Source organism: Pristiophorus japonicus, chromosome 21, assembly GCF_044704955.1.
Source record: "Pristiophorus japonicus isolate sPriJap1 chromosome 21, sPriJap1.hap1, whole genome shotgun sequence".
NCBI lineage: Eukaryota > Metazoa > Chordata > Chondrichthyes > Pristiophoridae > Pristiophorus > Pristiophorus japonicus.
The window spans coordinates 27,760,637-27,781,020 of NC_091997.1; the positions used below are offsets into that span (position 1 = coordinate 27,760,637).

At 43.0% G+C, this 20,384-nt stretch overlaps 1 protein-coding gene across 8 annotated transcripts in view; it reads left to right on the forward strand.

Annotated features, from left to right (window-relative positions):
- Window positions 1-20,384, forward strand: part of grnb (granulin b) — a 97,624-nt gene that overhangs the window by 26,923 nt on the left and 50,317 nt on the right. For 6 of the 8 annotated variants that reach the window (XM_070864507.1, XM_070864505.1, XM_070864512.1 and 3 more), the window contains exon 2: window positions 19,307-19,450. In XM_070864507.1, coding sequence (XP_070720608.1) covers window positions 19,310-19,450 — 141 coding nt within the window. In that variant the 5' untranslated portion in view covers window positions 19,307-19,309. Of the gene's footprint in view, window positions 1-7,618; window positions 7,741-11,225; window positions 11,561-19,306; window positions 19,451-20,384 lie in introns of those variants that run through there. The other 2 variants (XM_070864508.1, XM_070864506.1) reach the window with 2 other exon arrangements.

Here is a 20,384-nt window from a genome sequence, read left to right on the forward strand (position 1 = left end):
TAATGCTATTTTTTCATCTGCCAGTGGTGGTTTTACACCAGTAGGCATTGGTCTTCCCAATAAGGCTTCATGTGGTAAATCAGTGTTTCGGTTTTTCTGGTTTCTCATTGTATACAATACTAATGGTAAGGCTTCTGGCCACTTCAGTCCAGTCTCCTGACATACCTTGGTAAGGGTAGATTTTATTATCCCATTTACTCTTTCTACCATTCCCGAGGACTGTGGCTGATATGGTATATGTAGCTTCCACTGGAACCCTAACGCTTCTGCAAGGTTTTGCACTATTTTTCCGGTGAAGTGGGTTCCCCTGTCACTGTTGATTCCCATAGGTATCCCATATCTTGGTACTATTTCTTTAAATAGAATTTTTACTACTGTTCGGGCATCGTCTTTCCTAGTGGCGTACGCTTCTACCCTCCTTGTGAACATATCTACTATGACTAATAGATACATAAGACCTGATACTGGAGGCATGTGGACAAAGTCAATTTGCAAATTTTCAAAGGGCATACTTGGTTGGGGTAGATGATCATATTCAGCAGGTGTTTTACCTCTGTTATTTTGTTGACAAATTTGGCATGTTCTAGCAACTTTCTCAATTACTACTGTTATTCCTGGTGCATACCACTGTGCATTAATACCATGTATCATCCATCCTTTGCCCATGTGAGCCTGACCGTGTGCTAGGCGAGACAGGGGCAAAAATAGAGATCTAGGGCAAACAGTTTGCCCATCAGGGTGATACCAAATGTCGTTTTTTAGAAAACAACCCTGGTTTTCCCAAGTTCTTCCTTCCTGCATGGTAACTTGTTGGGCTGTTTTAAGTTGTTGGATGTCAAGTACCTGTGGAGGGGAAACTGAGACTGCTTGAAGGCAGTCTGCCTGTGCCGAAGCGGCCTGTTTGGCTGCTTCGTCAGCCCTCCTATTTCCTACTGATACTTCATCCTCACCGGTTGTGTGAGCTGCACATTTGATAACGGCTACCTTACTTGGCAACTGAATGGCGTCTAATAGATTAAGCACCAGTTGAGAGTGCTTAATATGCTTTCCACCAGTGGTGATAAAGCCTCTGTTTTTCCACCATTGTCCAAAATAATGGACCACACCGAATGCATATCTAGAATCAGTATAGATATTAGCAGTATGATCTTTAGCTATTATACAAGCTCTAGTGAGGGCAAACAATTCAGCAGCCTGAGCCGAGGTTCCGGGAGGCAGGGCGAATGCTTCAACAGTTTCGTGGGGATTTACAATAGCATAGCCTGCCAAAAACAAATCATCCGACGGCCTATGTGATGATCCATCCGAATAGAGAATAAGATCAGGATTGTCCATGGGCTCTGAGCAAATCTGGTCTTGGTGAGGTGGCTACTTCCACCATTAACAGACAATCATGCTGGTCTGGATCCTCTACTTCTTTAGTAGGAAGAAAGGTGGCTGGGTTCACTACCGGTGCACGTCGAAAGGTATAGTTAGGGTGTGACAGCAGTAATACTTCATAACCTGTTCTTCGAGACGCTGTAAAGTGTTGTGTGGCAGCTGAATTCAAAAGTAATGACACAGCATGGGCTGTAATGACAGTAGGTACCGACTTTTCCACCATGACCGCAGTAGCAGCTACAGCACGTAGACACGCTGGCATTCCCCTTACTACTGGAGGCAGCAAAAACGAATAATAAGCAACTGGTCTATTTCCCCCACCATGTTCTTGGGTTAGTACTGCTGTTGCAAATCCTTCTTTCTCATTCACATACATCTGAAAAGGTTTACCATAATTCGGAAGTCCCAACGCCGGAGCATTAGTAATGGCTTTCTTTAACTGTTTAAATGCCTTCTGTCTCTCTGGGGTCCACTCCACCTTGGGTGGGGCATCATTTAGGGCAGCTGATCTTAGGACCGCATCCCATTCTCGATAATCGGGGATCCATTGTCTACAGTACCCAACCATCCCCAAAAATGACAAGATTTCCTTCTTTGTCTTGGGTATGGTAGCCCTTTGAATTGTCTGAATTCTTTCTGGTCCTAGCTGCCTCTGTCCTTTAGATATGTGAAAACCCAGGTACTGGACTTGAGTCTGACAAAATTTAACAGGATGGAGAAAAAAGCTGAACACAGGTCTATTACGGTAAAGACAGTTGCTGTTGGTGATATAGCAGATAGTATAATGTTGGTGTCCGGTACCACAGGGGTGATGGGAACTACTATCTTATTAATAGCTCTCAGATCTTGCACAAATCTCCATTCCTACAATCATCGGACCCATATCTTTAGGTTTCGCTGGCGGTTTTACAGCCAATGTCAGATGGGGTGTCGAGTTCGCTTCTCTAAACCGCTGTTGCTGTAAGGGTGTCAAATCGATGGCTACCCCCAATCCTTCTGGTCCAAAATAAATGCAGTGCTACTATTTCTTCTCTATTTAAAAAGGATTGTACCAAACACTGGTAAGTTTCAGCTTTTTGTCGAGTGTATCAGGCTGTACAGTGAGGCTGAACTGCCTCAAAGCTTGTCAAAATTATATACATCAATTCTTCAGTATTAGAGTCAAATTTAGCTTTTAAGTTTTGTATAACTTCATGTATCAAGGGGGAATAGAAGTTGCCATTCAATTGCCAACAATAGAGGGCAGCCTTTTCTTTGTTATCCTCCCTTTTCTCTTCTTTAATCCCATTAAAGAACTGATGGATTTTATTTGGAGGGAGCTCCATGAACATTCCTTCCTTTGTGCAATAAATTGTGGCTCCTAGTTTGCACAAAGTCTGTCTTCCCAATAAAGGGAGAGGTGTTGTTTTAGAGACTATCAAAGTCTCATCATTAACTGATTGTCCTTCAATTATCAATTTGGTAGGTTCAGATAAAAATTCTTTCATGGGGATACCGGCCACACCCATACTTAAGACGGTGGTGTTGCTTACAGGTAATCCCACAGAGGATGGTACAGAAGACATAGTAGCACCGGTATCCACCAGGAATTTCACATAAGTGTCTCCTACTTTTACTACTGCCAGAGGGTTTTCTTCTATGTCTGCCGATAAGCGGAGGGCTGCCGCCTGTACCACTAAGCCTCCGGTGCATCCCTCTGCTGATTATTCTGTGCCTGTCCTCGTCCCTTTTGCTGATTTACTGACCTGTTTTAGCCTTATTTTCCTTATAGGTAAATAGTCCCCCTCTATCCATGTTATCCAGTACTGTAACTATCTCTTTCCAACTTTTTCCTTGCCAGTCCAAAACTTTATTTTGTATGTTCTTGCTTGTTGTGGCAACATACAATTTAACAAGGTTTGCACTGCCAAAGGTTCATCTTTTACCCCTTGCCAAGAGGACCCATATGCTGCCTGCAGTAATAATTTCACATCTCCGGGGAGAGGGTTATAAATGGTACAGGTTTGCTCAAGCCAGTTGTGAAAGGCTACTGGCTTCTTAACAGGATTAGGGGCGGCTGATATATTTTTTAAAACAATTCTCCATATAATCTTTATCCCAAGTGGGGTCCCCTGTCCCATTTTTGGTGGTCTGTCTCCATTCCTCAATTAAGGACAATTTAAAACTTCCTCCATATGGCCAATCCCCATCAGACCAACCGTACAAATCGCTACTAAACGTTACCGCGTATCTGTTGTCTCCTGTTTCTTTAATTACAGTGTCCGCCGGCGAGCCGGGCGGCACAATGGGATCTCCTACCTTCTCTCGTTGCTTTACTACCTTACTGATTCTTTTCTCAGTCTTAGGATGTACTTTCATTCTTTCAGTTGAGAGGTCGTCCTTCTTTCTTTTTCTAGGAGCTGGGCGCGAGCGCCCTGCTCGACTAGAGCCATTTCCCATTCTGCCGGGTGCAACGTCTCGCGATCTTTTCTGAAATGAGAGTTAGGACAATCCTACAAAATATACAATAATTTACAAAGCGCTCACCGGTGTTCTCCTTTCTGCTCAGCTCGGGGTCTCCTTTTGCCTTTTTGTTATTTTAGCTTCTTTGCGGTAACTACCTTCTGCCTCATCCCCTAGGGGATCTCGGCGGCCCGTCCCCCTTTCAGCTAGGACGGCCTAGGCACCTTCCTTCTTTCAGCTAGGAAGGTCCTTAAAATTCCTCTTTTCTCTTAAAAGTTAAATTTAGTTCTTTTGGATCTCGTTTTTTAGAGATCCTGCCGGACTACGCCAGAATCTGTCGAGGAAATATTAGCTTAAATTAACTCAGGCGGAGACTTTCAGAACTGCACTTCGAGAGAATTTTATTTTAAAAAGCGAGATATCTCGGAGAGCCTGCTTGGACCGTACCAAGGCAGAAAACTCTGCCGTACAGGCAAATTGTCCCTATCTTTATACAGAAATTGAATACAGAAATTTTAAAGGAATCTTATTCATTAGTCCCGTGAGTACAGAGGTCGTCTCGGGAGGTACACACTCTATCTATCCTTGCATAGTTTCTCCCTGTTCACAGTCTGATAAGCAGAATAAAAGGAGACTCCCTTTTAATACCAGATGGTCATTTAATTGCATCTCTAAGTTTCAAGGCTAAAAAAAACGTGGCTATTTTTCTAGTCCTATTATTTCTTTAAGCATAGTATAAGCCATAGATTCATAGATTTTCTTCCACAGAGGATATCTGAGAAACTCTGGAGGGGGGTGGGGGAGGAGTCAATGAGGATTGGAAAAGAGGCAAAAGGGGTTACACAAGGCAAGGTGACTTTGTCACTTCTAGGACACAAGATATAAGCCGAGCTAATTCTGGTTATTGACCTTTTAGAATTCAGTGTTCATTTTTATTTACATATCAATTATACCCGATTCTGCTTAAAGATCAAATATGGTATAATACAGTGTTAGTGTTTCGCTTTGTGGTTCTTCAGCAGGCTTCAGTGTCTCGTTTCTCAGTAGTGGGTGTCTTGCTGACATTTGGAAAAGATACCTCACCCGAAGCTTACAACACAGGGAAAGGATTGTCATTAAGGCCATAAAAAAAGCAAACCAGGCACTAAGATTTATTTCTAGAGGGATAGAATTGAAAAGTAGTGCAGTTGTGCTAAACTTGTATCGAGCCATGATTAGACCACATTTGGAGTCCTGTGTGCATTTCTGGTCGCCATATTATAAAAGATAGAGACACTGGGGAGGGTGCAGAGTAGATTTCCAAGGATGATAGCAGAAATGCAAGGGTACACCTATTGGGGGAGGAAGAGGGGTGACCTAATAGAGGTCTTTAAAATCATGAAAGGTTTTGATAGAGTGGATACAGAGTGTTTCCACTTGTGGGGAAGAGTATAACTAGAGGCCATCATAAGAAATTCAATAGGGAGTGGTGAGCATGTGGAACTCGCTACCACGGAGAGGTTGAAGCTAATAGTAAAGATGCATTTAAGGGGCGGTTAGATAAGTATGAGGGAGAAGGGAATAGAGGGTTGTGCTGATTGGGTTAGATGAGGAAAGACGGGAGGAGGCTCGAGTGGAGCATAAACTGGTTGGGGGAGGGTGGGAGGAAGTTTGCGTGGTGCATAAACACCAGTATGGGCTGGTTGGGCCGAAGGGGCTGTTTCTGTGCTGTATATCTATAATCCCATGTCATCTGGTGGTGAGATCATGAATTTAAACTCATTGGGCTCCCATTATTGCCATTCCTCTACAGAACATGTTGCATTGAGGCCCATCACCTCGAAGGTTCATGTGACCATTATTGCATTTATACCTCTTGGCACTGGCAGAAAATTTAGTCAAACACCTGGCAGAATCTAAGACTGTGAAAGGTGTCTGACAAACTAAACCACTTGAGCAGGAGAACTTGCTTATTTGGGTTTCAAATATGTGTATGTGGAATTTGGAGAGACTGTACATAGAATTTACAGCACAGACAGGCTATTTGGCCCAACAGGTCCATGCCGGTGTTTATGCACCACACTAGCCTCCTCCCACCCTTCATTGTAGCTTTCTATTCCTCATTTGATTATCTAGCTTCCCCTTGAATGCAGCTATGCTGTTCACCAACTTCTCATTTTGGTAGCGAGTTCCATATTCTCCCCACTCTGAGTAAATAAATTTCTCCTGAATTCCCTACTGGATTTATTGGCGACTATCTTATATTTATGGTCCCTAATTTGTTTTTTAAGGAGGAAGAGAAATACAGGGAGCAGTCAAGCTTTAAGGCAAAAAAAAATTATCCAGAGCAGCATGAGTCGGACAGGAATCAATTTAAAATTCTGTATGTATCAGCAATATCTTTTACTTCACTATGCACATAGAGTTTTATTCAATTATAAGCACCTAGTATCCCTGGTAACAATGCGCACTTTGCTGTAAAGGAAATAGTAAACTTAGCTGCATTTAAGCCACAGCCACAGTTACAGTTATCAGCCATCCCAGAGTCTCCAAGAATGAAAGATTCATCTCCGGGACATTGCCGCCAGCAACCCAGGAGAAAAATCATAGCAGCATTAGAAATATTTTTACTTTTCATTTTTGTTTTTTATATATAAATGTTGGAGATGAGAGAAAAGACTGACGAGGTAGGGTGGTTGGAGGCAAGGCCATGAAGCAGCCTCCAGTACTGTCTAACTAGAGTTGGCAACTCTAACCAGGGTTGATGAGACAGACTTGCAATGATGTAGTGTCCTTCACGACCACCAGACGTCTCGGAGCGCTTTACAGTCAGTAAAGTGCTTTTGGAGTGTCGCTGTTGTAATGTAGGAAACGGGGCAGCCAATTTGTGCACAGCAAGTTTCCACAAACAGCAATGTGATAATAACCAGATAATCTGTTTTTAGTATTGTTGATTGAGGGCTAAATATTGGTCAGGACACCGGTGATAACTCTCCTGCTCTTCTTCGAAAAGTGTCATGGGATCTTTTACGTCAACCTGAGAACAAATGGGGCCTCGGTTTAACATCTCATCCGAAAGACGGCACCTCCGACAGTGCAGCACTCCCTCAGCACTGCACTGGAGTGTCAGCCTAGATTTTTGTGCTCAAGTCCCTGGAGCCGGACTGGAACCCACAACCTTCTGACTCGGGCGTGAGTGCTACCCACTGAGCCACGGCTGACACTAATGATGTAAATTGCTTTTTACAGCTTTTTATATTTAAAGAACGAATTTCAGCCTAAAGATTAATTATTAAACTACAAGCATTTATACATTTTTTTTTAAAATTCCAGTATAATTTGTGCTGCAAAAAAAATTTGCAGCCATGTGTGCAGAACTCCACTGTGTTCACCCAATGCCCTGGCCAACATTTGCCTTCATAGCTGATTATCTGGTCATTTATCATACTGCTTGTGGAATCTTGCTGTGCACAGTTTGTGCATTCTCCTGCATTGTAACGGTGCCAACACTTGAAGAGTACTTTATTGGCTGTGAAGTACTTTGGGATGTCCTGGGGACATGTAAGTGCAAATTTATCTAATCTTTTCATTGTGCAGAGCAACCAGGATAACTTTGTATGGAGCTTCTAATGTGTCAACAATCTCCCCATATCATATGCTGGTGTTGTGCCATGTGGTGGAAGTGATCTTTTTGTTTTCTCTAGGGACTCTTGGTGGGCTGACTTCTCTCAATGTGTCAGGCCCAGATTAAAAACTGATGTGGACTGTGTTTTCCCTTTGGGCTTTATGTAGAATACTGTATGGCAGAAACCAAATTTTAAATAGGGAGGAGTATTCAAGAGCCTCACTTGAGTTTCTGAAAACTTGGATTCTAATTTTAGTTAGTAATGTGCTGAACAGAGAGACAGAGTTGGTTGAAGCTTTCCGACGGAACAATAGGTAAGGTACTTTGTTTGAAAGCTTGATTTCTGCTCCAGGTAGATAGCTGTGCTTTAGTACTGGAGAGGGGACCCCGCTTCGATCAGATGTCTACACTTATCACTTAGAGTTGCTTTATGTAGTTATAAGAACTGGGACTTGTGTTGGCCTTGCGCGGGGGGGGGGGGGGGGGAGGGAAGAGAGATGCAGTGTAGATTTACCAGAATGCTACTTGGATTCCAAGGGTTAAATTACGAGGAGAGATTACACAAACTAAGGTTCTATTCCCTGGAATTTAGAAGGTTATGGGGTGATTTGATTGAAGTTTAAGATATTAAGGGAAATTGATGAGTAGAGAGAAACTATTTCTGCTGGTTGGGAAGTCTAGGGCTATGGGGCATAGTGTTAAAAATATTAGAGCCAGACCTTTCGGGAATGAAGTTAGGAAACACTTCTACACGCAAAGGGTGGTAGAAGTTTGGGACTCTTCCACAAACGGCAGGTGATGCTAGGTTAATTAATTTTCAATCTGAGATTGCTAGATTTTTGTCAAGCAAAGGTATTAAGGGGCAAAGGCGGTTATATGAGTCGGGTCACAGATCAGCCATGATTTCATTGAGTGGCAGAACAGGTCTGAGGGACTAAATGGTCGTCTCCTGTTCTTGTGTTAACAATAGCTTCTACTTATTAAAACAATTCAGTAATGCTGTCAGGATTGTTTGAAGGCTTATCTTGGTTTTTTATATAGTAGTTTCATGGTGGATGACTTTTTTCATTGCAAACTGGGATCTCTCAGATGCAAACATTTGATTTTTGCCCGAGGTCTTGATTTACTAATAGTGTTTTAAGTCTATGCACTATTTAATGTATCCTGAACTCCATATATTTGAGAACTATCATTGCAATATCGGTGATTTTTATTTTTGAAGTAGACAAACATAACTGGCTGATGGTCTTGGGTTCAAGATGGTTTGTAGTTATGGTAGACTTTACTAATTTGTTTGGAAAGGCCTGCATTCATGGCATGTTCGGGACAAACACTGAGTATTGTCCAGGGCCAAGTACTTCCCCCTCCAGGGAAGAAGGGCCAAGAGGCTGGTTGAGATGGTAAATTCCATGCACCAGGTCATTAAATATATAGCTGTAGAAGAAGCCTAGAGAATGTGAGTTAAATAGAACTGGTTCAACAGACTGATGCAGTACTAAACACCATGTGACAGGTCAAAAGCACTGACCCAGAAGTGGAACCCGAGCCATCTATCACAGGGACAGATTATTGGGTTGAAAAGGCTCTTGAAACAGCATGTTGACTATTTAAAAAAAAAATGGACTGGACATGTGGGAGGGGGGTAGCATTGGGTGTGTCTGGTTGACCCAGGAGTATGAAGAGTGACATAATTGATTTGTTATAAAAAGCAAAGCTAGTTTCTTGACTGGGTAATGTTTTGGAATCGCTCCAACCAAATAGCTATTGGCTGGAGTGTTGTAGCCAAGTCCTCGTACTGTTTTCAGGCAAACTCAGCCCACATAGCAGCGATTGCATGGGGTAGACAATGTCAGTTTAAGCAACACCCTTATTCTGTACGCTTTATAGTGTATGGAAGCACATTCAGAAAAATGTGCAGGAGATATATTTGGGGATAATGTCTTTTTAAAGACACCTTGAGTGTTGTCTGAGGTGCTTCTAAGAAGGACAATGCTGCACAATTCTCTCTATTTTATAGAAAGTAAATGACCTGATGGGTGATATGCAACGTATGACTCCCAATAAAATGTTTGTATGGGTGTCTAGTACTATGAACAGATCAAAGGTTATTGGCAGTACTTGCTAAGTACTGCAAACCAAAAATACCCTTTGTTTACTCCACCTTCGGGTTTGTATGAACTTATGGCCATGCTTTTGAAATGAAAATACATTGGTCGTATTCCAGAAATTGAATCTGTCCTGAGGGGGCCGAAAGATTTAGTAGTGACATGGTTTAAAAAAAACTTGAACACTTCATGGGTGTGTTGCCCCAGTTACAGATAGGATTAACTGCTGAGACTTTAAAAAAAATGTTGTGTTTCTGTGGTGGAAGTGTCATGTACATGGAAGTTAATAGAAGTGGGGCGAGCAGAAGTAGGTGCTAATGGCCAGTAACCCCAAACTGAGACTGACAGGTCCATGCTCTCCTGGGGTCAGAAGGTTATTATTGGAAAATGCTGCAGCTTTCCAGCAGCTGTTAACATTCCACATACAAATGATGTCTGAACAAAATGGTCCGGCATAGTAAGAAAGATGACTTGCATTTATATAGTGCCTTTCAGGACTTCAGGCCATCCTAAAGCGCTTTACAGTTAATGAAGTCCTTTTGAAGTGAAGCCACTGTTGTAATGTAACTGAAGACATTTAATATTACTGAAGATGACTCTAAGCTCAGGTACTATGTTGGCCCACCTGGACTATGAGTTAGTCTGAAGAAAGAGTAAATTAATTTCTGCTAGATTGTTTTGGGATATTTTATATACCTTGTAATGAAGATATTGGGCAAATAATATAACAAGAATTAAGAGCAGGAGTAGGCCATTCGGCCCCTCAAGTCTGCTCTGTCGTTCACTAAGATCATGGCTCATCTTCTACTTCAACTCCACTTTCCTGCATATCCCTAGATTCCCATAATATTTAAAAATCTATCGTTCTCTGTCTCGAATATACTCGAAGACTGAGCCTCCACAGCCCTCTGGGGCAGAGAATTTCAAAGATTCACCACCCTCTGAGTGAAGAAGTTTCTCCTTATCTCAGTCCTAAATGGCCGACCCCTTATTCTGAGACTGTGACCCCTGGTTCTAGACTCCCCAGCCAGAGGAAACATCCTCCCTGCATCTATCATGTCCAGCACTAAGAATTTTGTATGTTTCAATGAGATTACCTCTCATTCATCTAAAGTCTAGAGAATATAGGCCTAGTCTACTCAATCTTTCCTCATAGGACAATCCTCCCAGCCCAGGAATCGGTCTGGTGAACCTTCGTTGTACTTTCTATAGCAAGTATATCCATCCTTCGGTTGAGACCAAAACTGTACACAATACTCCAGGTGTATATGTATGTAAATCGATTTGATTATCACTTGCCTGTATGAACCTGGTTTAGTGTGATTTATTTTTGTCATCTGATGTTGCGAAACTTGGGGAGAATTATATGGCAATATGCTTGTTTGGCAATTATGAGCTGTCTTATCTCTAGCGCAGAAAGTGAAGCGTACTGATTTCCGATTGCAAAGGTCATTTCCGTCTATGCAAATTGTTGTTGAACAATGATATTTGAAAAGCTTAAAATGTAGCCCGATACCTTTCCATTTAAGGGGATTTTCAGTGCCTGACCAATGCTTTTGGAGAAGTGGTTGGGCGGCCCTGGTTTCTGCTATTGCTTCCTGTTTACAGCACGGCCTTGAAACTGCAATCTCAGCTCAACACAATTTGACTTCTCTTTTGGCTGGGCTGATAGTAACTGGGTTACAATCACACAGATTGAGATCAGTAAACTTAACACAAACCACAGACACTGGTGAGTCCAAGAGGCAGGAGTGCGTGGAGTTGGTGAGGCCTATAAAGGCCCAGGTGCGTGGAGAGGCGGCGGCGGCAGTCCGAGAGGCGGGAGTGCGTGGTGTTGGTGAGGCCTATAAAGGCCCAGGTGCGTGGAGAGGCGGCGGGAGTGCGTGGTGTTGGTGAGGCCTATAAAGGCCCAGATGCGTGGAGAGGCCCAGCTGTTGCAGCTGCAGCGGGGAGAGAAGGCAAAATAGAAGTAGAAAGAAATCAAAAGGTGACGTCACAGCCAAGGGAGTAAGTGATTGGATGGTGATTGGTGAGTAGCTTTTCTTCTTTTTTTATATCAGTAAGTAACCTGTTAACATTGTTGTTGCCAATTTAAGTGTATCTAAGGGTTAAGTCATGGCATGAGAGCTCGGTCACGTGATATGCTCCTCCTGTACCATGTGGGAACTCAGGGACACTTCCGGTGTCCCTGACGACTACATCTGCGGGAAGTGTATCCGCCTCCAGCTCCCGACAGACCGCGTTGCGGAATTGGAGCTGAGGGTGGATTCACTCTGGAGCATCCACGATGCTGAGAATGACGTGAGTAGCACGTGTAGCGAGTTGGTCTTGCCGCAGGTGAAGGGTCCACAGCCAGCTAGGGAATGGAAGACCAGCAGGAAGAGCAGTGCAAGGAAGGTAATGCAGGGATCCCCTGCGGTCATCCCCCTGCAAAACAGATACACTGCTTTGAGTACTGTTGAGGGGGATGACTCATCAGGGGAGGGCAGCAGCAGCCAAGTTTATGGCACCGTGGCTGGCTCTGTTGCACAGGAGGGCAGGAAAAAGAGTGGTAGAGCGATAGTGATAGGGGATTCAATTGTAAGGCGAATAGATAGGCGTTTCTGCGGCCGCAACAGAGACTCCAGGATGGTATGTTGCCTCCCTGGTGCAAGGGTCAAGGATGTCTCTGAGCGGGTGCAGGACATTCTAAAAAGGGAGGAAGAACAGCCAGTTGTCGTGTGCACATTGGTACCAACGACATAGGTTTTAAAAAAAAAAGGATGAGGTCCTATGAGACGAATTTAAGCAGCTAGGAGCTAAATTTAAAAAGTAGGACCTCAAAAGTAGTAATCTCGGGATTGCTACCAGTGCCACGTGCTAGTCAGAGTAGGAATTGCAGGATAGCGCAGATGAATACGTGGCTTGAGCAGTGGTGCAGCAGGGAGGGATTCAAATTCCTGGGGCATTGGAACAGGTTCTGGGCAGGACCAGAACCAATGTCCTAGGGGGAGTGTTTGCTAGTGCTGTTGGGGAGGAGTTAAACTAATATGGCAGGTGGATGGGAACCAATGTAGGGAGACAGAGGGAAACAAAAAGGAGACAAAAGCAAAAGACAGAAAGGAGATGAGTAAAAGTGGAGGGCAGAGAAACCCAAGGCAAAAAACAAAAAGGGCCACGGAATATAAAGGGGCTGCAGGCGGGGTCAAAACTAGAAATCATGGTTTAAAAACTAGGATTAAAACACTCTACCTAAACGCACGCAGCATTCGAAATAAAGTAAATGAGTTGATGGCACAAATCATTACAAATGGATATGATTTGGTGGCCATTACAGAAACATGGTTGCAGGGTGGCCAAGACTGGGAATTAAACATACAGGGGTATCTGACAATTCTGAAAGATAGACAAGAAGGAAAAGGAGGTGGGGTAGATCTGTTAATAAAGGATGATATCAGTGCAGTTGTGTGAGACGATATTGGCTCTAATGAACAAAATGTTGAATCATTGTGGGTGGAGATTAGAGATAGTAAGGGGAAAAAGTCAATGGTGGGTGTAGTTTATAGGCCCCCAAATAATAACTTCACGGTGGGGTTGGGCATTAATCAAGGGAATAATGGAGGCATGTGAAAAAAGAAGCGCAGTAGTCATGGGGGATTTTAACCTACATATCGATTGGTCAACTCAAATTGCATGGGGTAGCCTGGAGGAGGAATTCATAGAATGCATACGGGATTGTTCTTAGAACAGTATGTTACAGAACCTACAAGGGAGCAAGCTATCTTAGATCTGGTCCTGTGTAATGAGACAGGAAAAATAAACGATCTCCTAGTAAAAGATCCTCGGAATGATTGATCACAGTATGGTTGAATTTGCAATACAGATTGAGGGTGAGGAGGTTGTGTCAGAAACGAGCGTACTATGCTTAAACAAAGGGGACTACAGTGGGATGAGGGCAGAGTTGGCTAAAGTAGACTGGAAACACAGACTAAACGGTGGCACAATTGAAGAATAGTGGAGGACTTTTAAGGAGCTCTTTCATAGTGCGCAACAAAAATATATTCCAGTGGGAAAAAAAAAAGGGTGGTAAGAGAAGGGATAACCAGCCGTGGATAACCAAGGAAATAAAGGAGAGTATCAAATCAAAGACCAATGCGTATAAGGTGGCCAAGGTTAGTGGGAAACTAGAAGATTGGGAAAATTTTAAACAACAGCAAAGAATGACTAAAAAAGCAATAAAGAAAGGAAAGATAGATATGAAGGTAAACTTGCGCATAACATAAAAACAGATAGTAAAAGCTTTTACAGATATATAAAATGGAAAAGAGTGACTAAAGTAAATGTTGGTCCCTTAGAAGATGAGAAGGGGGATTTAATAATGGGAAATGTGGAAATGGCTGAGACCTTAAACAATTATTTTGCTTTGGTCTTCACAGTGGAAGACACAAAAACCATGCCAAAAATTGTGGGAAGGGAGGACCTTGAGACAATCACTATCACTAGGGGGGGTAGTGCTGGACAGGCTAATGGGACTCAAGGTAGACAAGTCCCCTGGTCCTGATGAAATGCATCCCAGGGTATTAAAAGAGATGGCGGAAGATATAGCAGATGCATTCGTTATAATCTACCAAAATTCTCTGGGGAGGTACCAACGGATTGGAAAGCAGCTAATGTAACGCCTCTGTTTATAAAAAAAAAAAAAGGGGGCAGACAAAAGGCAGGTAACTATAGGCCAGTTAGTTTAACATCTGTAGTGGGGAAAATGCTTGAAACTATCATTAAGGAAGAAATAGCGGGACATCTAGATAGGAATAGTGCAATCAAGCAGACGCAGCATGGATTCATGAAGGGGAAATCATGTTTAACTAATTTACTGGAATTCTTTGAGGATATAACGAGCAAGGTGGATAGAGGTGTACCGATGGATGTGATGTATTTAGATTTCCAAAAGGCATTCGATAAGGTACCACACAAAAGGTTACTGCAGAAGATAGTTACATGGAGTCAGAGGAAATATATTAGCATGGATAGAGAATTGGCTGGCGAACAGAAAGCAGAGAGTCGGGATAAATGGGTCCTTTTTGGGTTGGAAATCGGTGGTTAGTGGTGTGCCACAGGGATCGGTGCTGGGACCACAACTGTTTACAATATACATAGATGACCTGGAAGAGGGGACAGAGTGTAGTGTAACAAAATTTGCAGATGACACAAAGGTTAGTGGGAAAGCGGGTTGTGTAGAGGACACAGAGGCTGCAAAGAGATTTAGATAGGTTAAGCGAATGGGCTAAGGTTTGGCAGATGGAATACAATGTCGGAAAGTGTGAGGTCATCCACCTTGGGGGGGAAAAAAAACAGTAAAAGGGAATATTATTTGAATGGGGAGAAATTACAACATGCTGAGGTGCAGAGGGACCTGGGGGTCCTTGTGCATGAATCCCAAAAAGTTAGTTTGCAGGTGCAGCAGGTAATCAGGAAGGCGAATGGAATGTTGGCCTTCATTGCGAGAGGGATGGAGTACAAAAGCAGGGAGGTCCTGCTGCAACTGTATAAGGTATTGGTTAGGCCGCACCTGGAGTACTGCGTGCAGTTTTGGTTACCTTACTTAAGGAAGAATATACTGGCTTTGGAGGGGGTACAGAGATGATTCACTTGGCTGATTCTGGAGATGAGGGGGTTACCTTATGATGATAGATTGAGTAGACTGGGTCTTTACTTGTTGGAGTTCAGAAGGATGAGGGGTGATCTTATAGAAACATTTAAAATAATGAAAGGGACAGACAAGATAGAGGCGGAGAGGTTGTTTCCACTGGTCGGGGAGACTAGAACTAGGGGGCACAGCCTCAAAATACGGGGGAGCCAATTTAAAACCGAGTTGAGAAGGAATTTCTTCTCCCAGAGGGTTGTGAATCTGTGAAATTCTCTGCCCAAGGAAGCAGTTGAGGCTAGCTCATTGAATGTATTCAAGTCACAGATAGATAAATTTTTAACCAATAAGGGAATTATGGGTTATGGGGAGCGGGCGGGTAAGTGGAGCTGAGTCCACGGCCAGATCAGCCATGATCTTGTTGAATGGTGGAGCAGGCTCGAGTTCCTAATTCTTATGTTATGTTTATGAAATGAGTAGGCACATGGCAAATGAAATTTAATTCAGAGAAGTGTGAAGTGATGTGTTTTAGAAATAAAAATGAGAGACAATGTAAACTAAATGGTACAATTTCAAAGGAGGAACAGAGACCTGTAGGGTGGAGGTTCACATACACAAATATTTGAAAGTGGCAGGACAGGTTGATTATTTGTAAAGCCTGCAATTTTTTTTTTAAAACAGGCTTCATAAATAGAGGCATACTATTCCAAAAGCAAGGAAGTTATGCTAAACGTTTCTAAATCCGTGGTTAGGCCCCAGTTGGACTATTGTGACCAATTCTGGGCACCAAACTTTGGGAAGGGTGTTGAGGCTAAGGAGAGGGTGCAGAGGGGTTTTACTAGAATGGTACCAAAGTTGAGAGACTTCAGTTATGTGGAAAGACTACAGAAACTGGGATTGTTCTTCATGGAGCAAAGAAAGTTCAGGGCAGTTTGAATAGAGGTGTTCAAAATTATGAGGGGGTTTTGATGGAATAAATAATGGGACACTGTTTCAGTGGCAGGAGGGTCGGTAACCAGAGGACACAGATTTTTTTGAAATATGAGAATTTTTTTTTTACGCTGAGTTATGATGCCTGCAAGGGTCATGGAAGCAGATTCAATAATAACATTCAAAAGGGAATTGGTAGAATACTTGGAAAATGAAAAATAAAAATTGCAGGGCTATGGAGAATAAGCTGGGGAGTGGGACTAATCGGGTAGCTCTTTCAAAGAGCCAGCCTCGGCATGATGGGCCAAATGGCCTCCTGCGCTGTGTGATTCGATGATTCAATCCTGATTGTAGAAACATAGAAAAATAGAAAATAGGTGCAGGAGTAGGCCATTCGGCCCTTCTAGCCTGCACCGCCATTCAATGAGTTCATGGCTGAACATTCAACTTCAGTACCCCATTCCTGCTTTCTCGCCATACCCCTTGATCCCCCTTGTAGTAAGGACCTCATCTAACTCCTTTTTGAATATATTGTGACTGACTCAGCTAGACACAAACTAAGGGGAGCCACCATCTAATTCTTTGACGTGTTGTGTCAACTGTTTTGTGTGTTTGCTAAGGTTTCTGCTCCACTACCTGCCTTTCACTACCACCAGATGTCCCAAAGCACTTTACAGCCAATGAAGTACTTTTTGGAGTGTAGTCACTGTTGTAATGTAGGAAACACTGCAGCCAATTTGCGCACAGCAAGCTCCCACAAACAGCAATGTGATAATGACCAGATAATCTGTTGTAGTGATGTTGATTTGAGGGATAAATATTGGGCCAAGACACTGGGGTAACTCCCCTCCTCCTCTTCGAGATAGTGCCGTGGGATCTTTTACGCTCACCTGAGAGGGCAGACAAGGCCTTGGATGCTACCAAAAGATGCCACCTCTGACAGGGCAGCACTCCCTCAGCACTGCACTGGAGTGTCAGCCAAGAATTTTGTGCTCAAGACTCTGGTGTGGGATTTGAAATCACAACCTTCTGACTCCGAGTCGAGAGTTCTACCAACTGAATCACTGGTTGACGCACCTCAACAGTTCCTGGTGTACCTGAACCTGGATATGCGCTCACTGTTTAAGATCTGTACCCTAAATTGTTTAACAAGTGCCAAGTCTCTGAATTGTATTTAAATTTAAAAAAGCAATCCTAGTATAAATGATCAAACTGTTTCACAATGTGCCAAAATGCATTTCATCAGCTCTGACAATTGCCATCTTGGTCGCTTATATTACAGCGCAGCTTGTCAGTGAGTATAAATGTATGTAAGCCAATTTCTCCCCACAGTATCATACTGTGCTGTATGTCAAAGTGGTAAGTCTCCATTAAGGAACTAAACACAAAACAAAATATATTCATATCACTTACTTAGTGCCTACCAATGTTGCCTGTGTTACATTTCACCTGTACTTCATTTCACCTGTACTTCATTTCACCTGTACTTCATTTCACCTGTACTTCATTTCACCTGTACTTCATTTCACCTGTACTTCATTTCACCTGTACTTCATTTCACCTGTACTTCATTTCACCTGTACTTCATTTCACCTGTACTTCATTTCACCTGTACTTCATTTCACCTGTACTTCATTTCACCTGTACTTCATTTCACCTGTACTTCATTTCACCTGTACTTCATTTCACCTGTACTTCATTTCACCTGTACTTCATTTCACCTGTACTTCATTTCACCTGTACTTCATTTCACCTGTACTTCATTTCACCTGTACTTCATTTCACCTGTACTTCATTTCACCTGTACTTCATTTCACCTGTACTTCATTTCACCTGTACTTCATTTCACCTGTACTTCATTTCACCTGTACTTCATTTCACCTGTACTTCATTTCACCTGTACTTCATTTCACCTGTACTTCATTTCACCTGTACTTCATTTCACCTGTACTTCATTTCACCTGTACTTCAAGTCTCACGACTTCTGGTAGAAGGTCCCACTTGACACACTAACCTAGTTTACTCCTTTTAGATGCTGCGCATTGCCAAAATAAAGGTGGTTGGCTTTTTTTTTAAGTGATGATTTGCAAAACATTGTTTACTGATGACCTATTTTGCTGAGTGGAGACTCTGCTTGTCAAAATGAAGTTCACTGCCAGGAAACCTAAAGGCTGTACACACAAATAACTGGTTCTCTCAAGTGCAGTCTTGTGTGCTGGCTGCGGTTTCTCTTTGTTACATACCTAAATAATTAATTTCATTTCATTATGTTGGTCTTCAACTTAAAAAAAAATAAAGAAATCTTTCCTCATCTAGTGATTTTTGCCAGTTGGTTTCACAAGGGCCCAACAGCCCTCCAGCATCACCACCTTCCCCTCTGATCTTGTTCATGTTGGAGCCTGAATGTTAATTTGAGTGTGAAAGGGGTCACTGCTGAGTCTGCACCTGCTGTTGGCCACCGCCCCCACATTTGTGCATTTTGCAACAGGAGGCCTCTGGATAGCTGGAATCCTGGCTTCTCTTCCCTCTCTTTCTCCACACCCCCTGCCCACATCAAACCAGATCATGGGTTGGTGAGACAAACTCTACCATGCCAACCATCACCACCGCTTAGATCATCTATTGATTGAACGTAGGATCTTCCAGTTCTGATTGGCTCGGCTGTTCAATAGCAAACTTCGCTGAGCCATTGGGCCCCCCTTTGTTTTTTCTGCATTTGACAATTCTTTAACTTTCCTGTTTCCTTGATTTTAAAGACATAGAAACATTAAAAACCCTTGCAGTTTGGTTGTCAGTTCTTGCTAGCTCATTGGGATTTCAATGAATATGTACAATAATCCAACAAATGACTAGATTCTTATTAACAATGGTATATCGAAGATTGAACAGGGATCCATAACGCTGGTTAAAGTTTCAACTGGACTTTAGGGTTCATATTTATAGTGAGATGTCCAAGACTAGTTGAGAAGGCTTTTCAACCTATTTGACATCATATTGTCTGTGTGCTGGTCATTGAGTGAAGATGCTCATTTCAATTCGACTAGTTCATGCTGTTGCAGGTCATACACTCGTGCTCTACTGGTTATTGGGGAAGCTGTATGCAATGTCGGACATCCTGTTTATACCAAAGCAGGAGGAGGGACTGGCTTTTGTTAATGTGCCTTGTGCCAAGGCTTATTTTCTACCTGCTCGACTGATGTACTATTCTGTTCTCGGTTTCAGGTCATGTTGCAAACGTTTGTGATTCTGTGGCTGGCCACTGGCCTGGCTTCAACTATCCAGTGTCCAGACGGAACTACTTGCTCAGATGAAGCCACCTGCTGTAAGAAGGCTGGTGGAGGATATGCCTGTTGTCCTGAGCCTATGGTAGGTTGTACCCAGTTACGTTATAAGCAAATCATTGGTAGTGATCCTTTAGGGTATTTGCTTTTCTCTGAGTTTGTCTGATCTGCTTGTACCATACGTTTTTTGCATCAAGCCGCTGTTAATTTTTCTTGGCAATATTCAGCAGGTCAGGCAGCATCTGTGGAGAGAGAAATAGAGTTAACGTTTCAGTTTGATAACCTTTCGTCAGAACATTGTAACAAAGTCTTCGACCTGAACCACCAACAACTTGTATTTATATAGTGCGTTTAATGTAGTGAAACGTTCCAAGGTGCTCAGGAGTTTCATGAAACACAAAATTTGACACCGAGCCACATAAGGAGAAAATTAGGGCAGGTGAGCAAAAGCTTGTTGGGTAGGTTTTAAGGAGCTTTGGGGCCTAGGCAACAGAAGGCGCGGCCACCAATGGATGAGCGATTTATAATCCGGGATGCTCAAGAGGGCAGAATTAAAGGTACGCAGATACCTTGGGGGTTGTTGGGCTGGAAGAGATTACAGAGATGGGGAGGGGCGAGGCCATGGAGGGAATTGAAAACGAGGATGAGAATTTTGAAAACGATGCGTTGCTTAACCAGAAGCCAATGTAGGTCAGCAAGCACGGGTGATGGGTGAGAGGGACTTGGTGCGAGTTAGGACACGGGCAGCGATTTTTGGATCACAAGTTTACATAGGGTAGAATATGGGAGATCAGGAGTGTGTTGGAATAGTGAAGTCCAGAGGTAAAACAGACATGGATGAGAGTTTCAGCAGCAGATGAGCTGAGGCAAGGGCGGAGACGGGCAATGTTACGGAGGTGGAAATAGGCGGTTTTAATTATGCTGTGGATATGTAGTTGAAAGCTCATTTCAGGGTCAAATAGGACATCAAGGTTGCAAACGATGGTTCAGCCTCAGACAGAAGTTGGGGAAAGAGACAG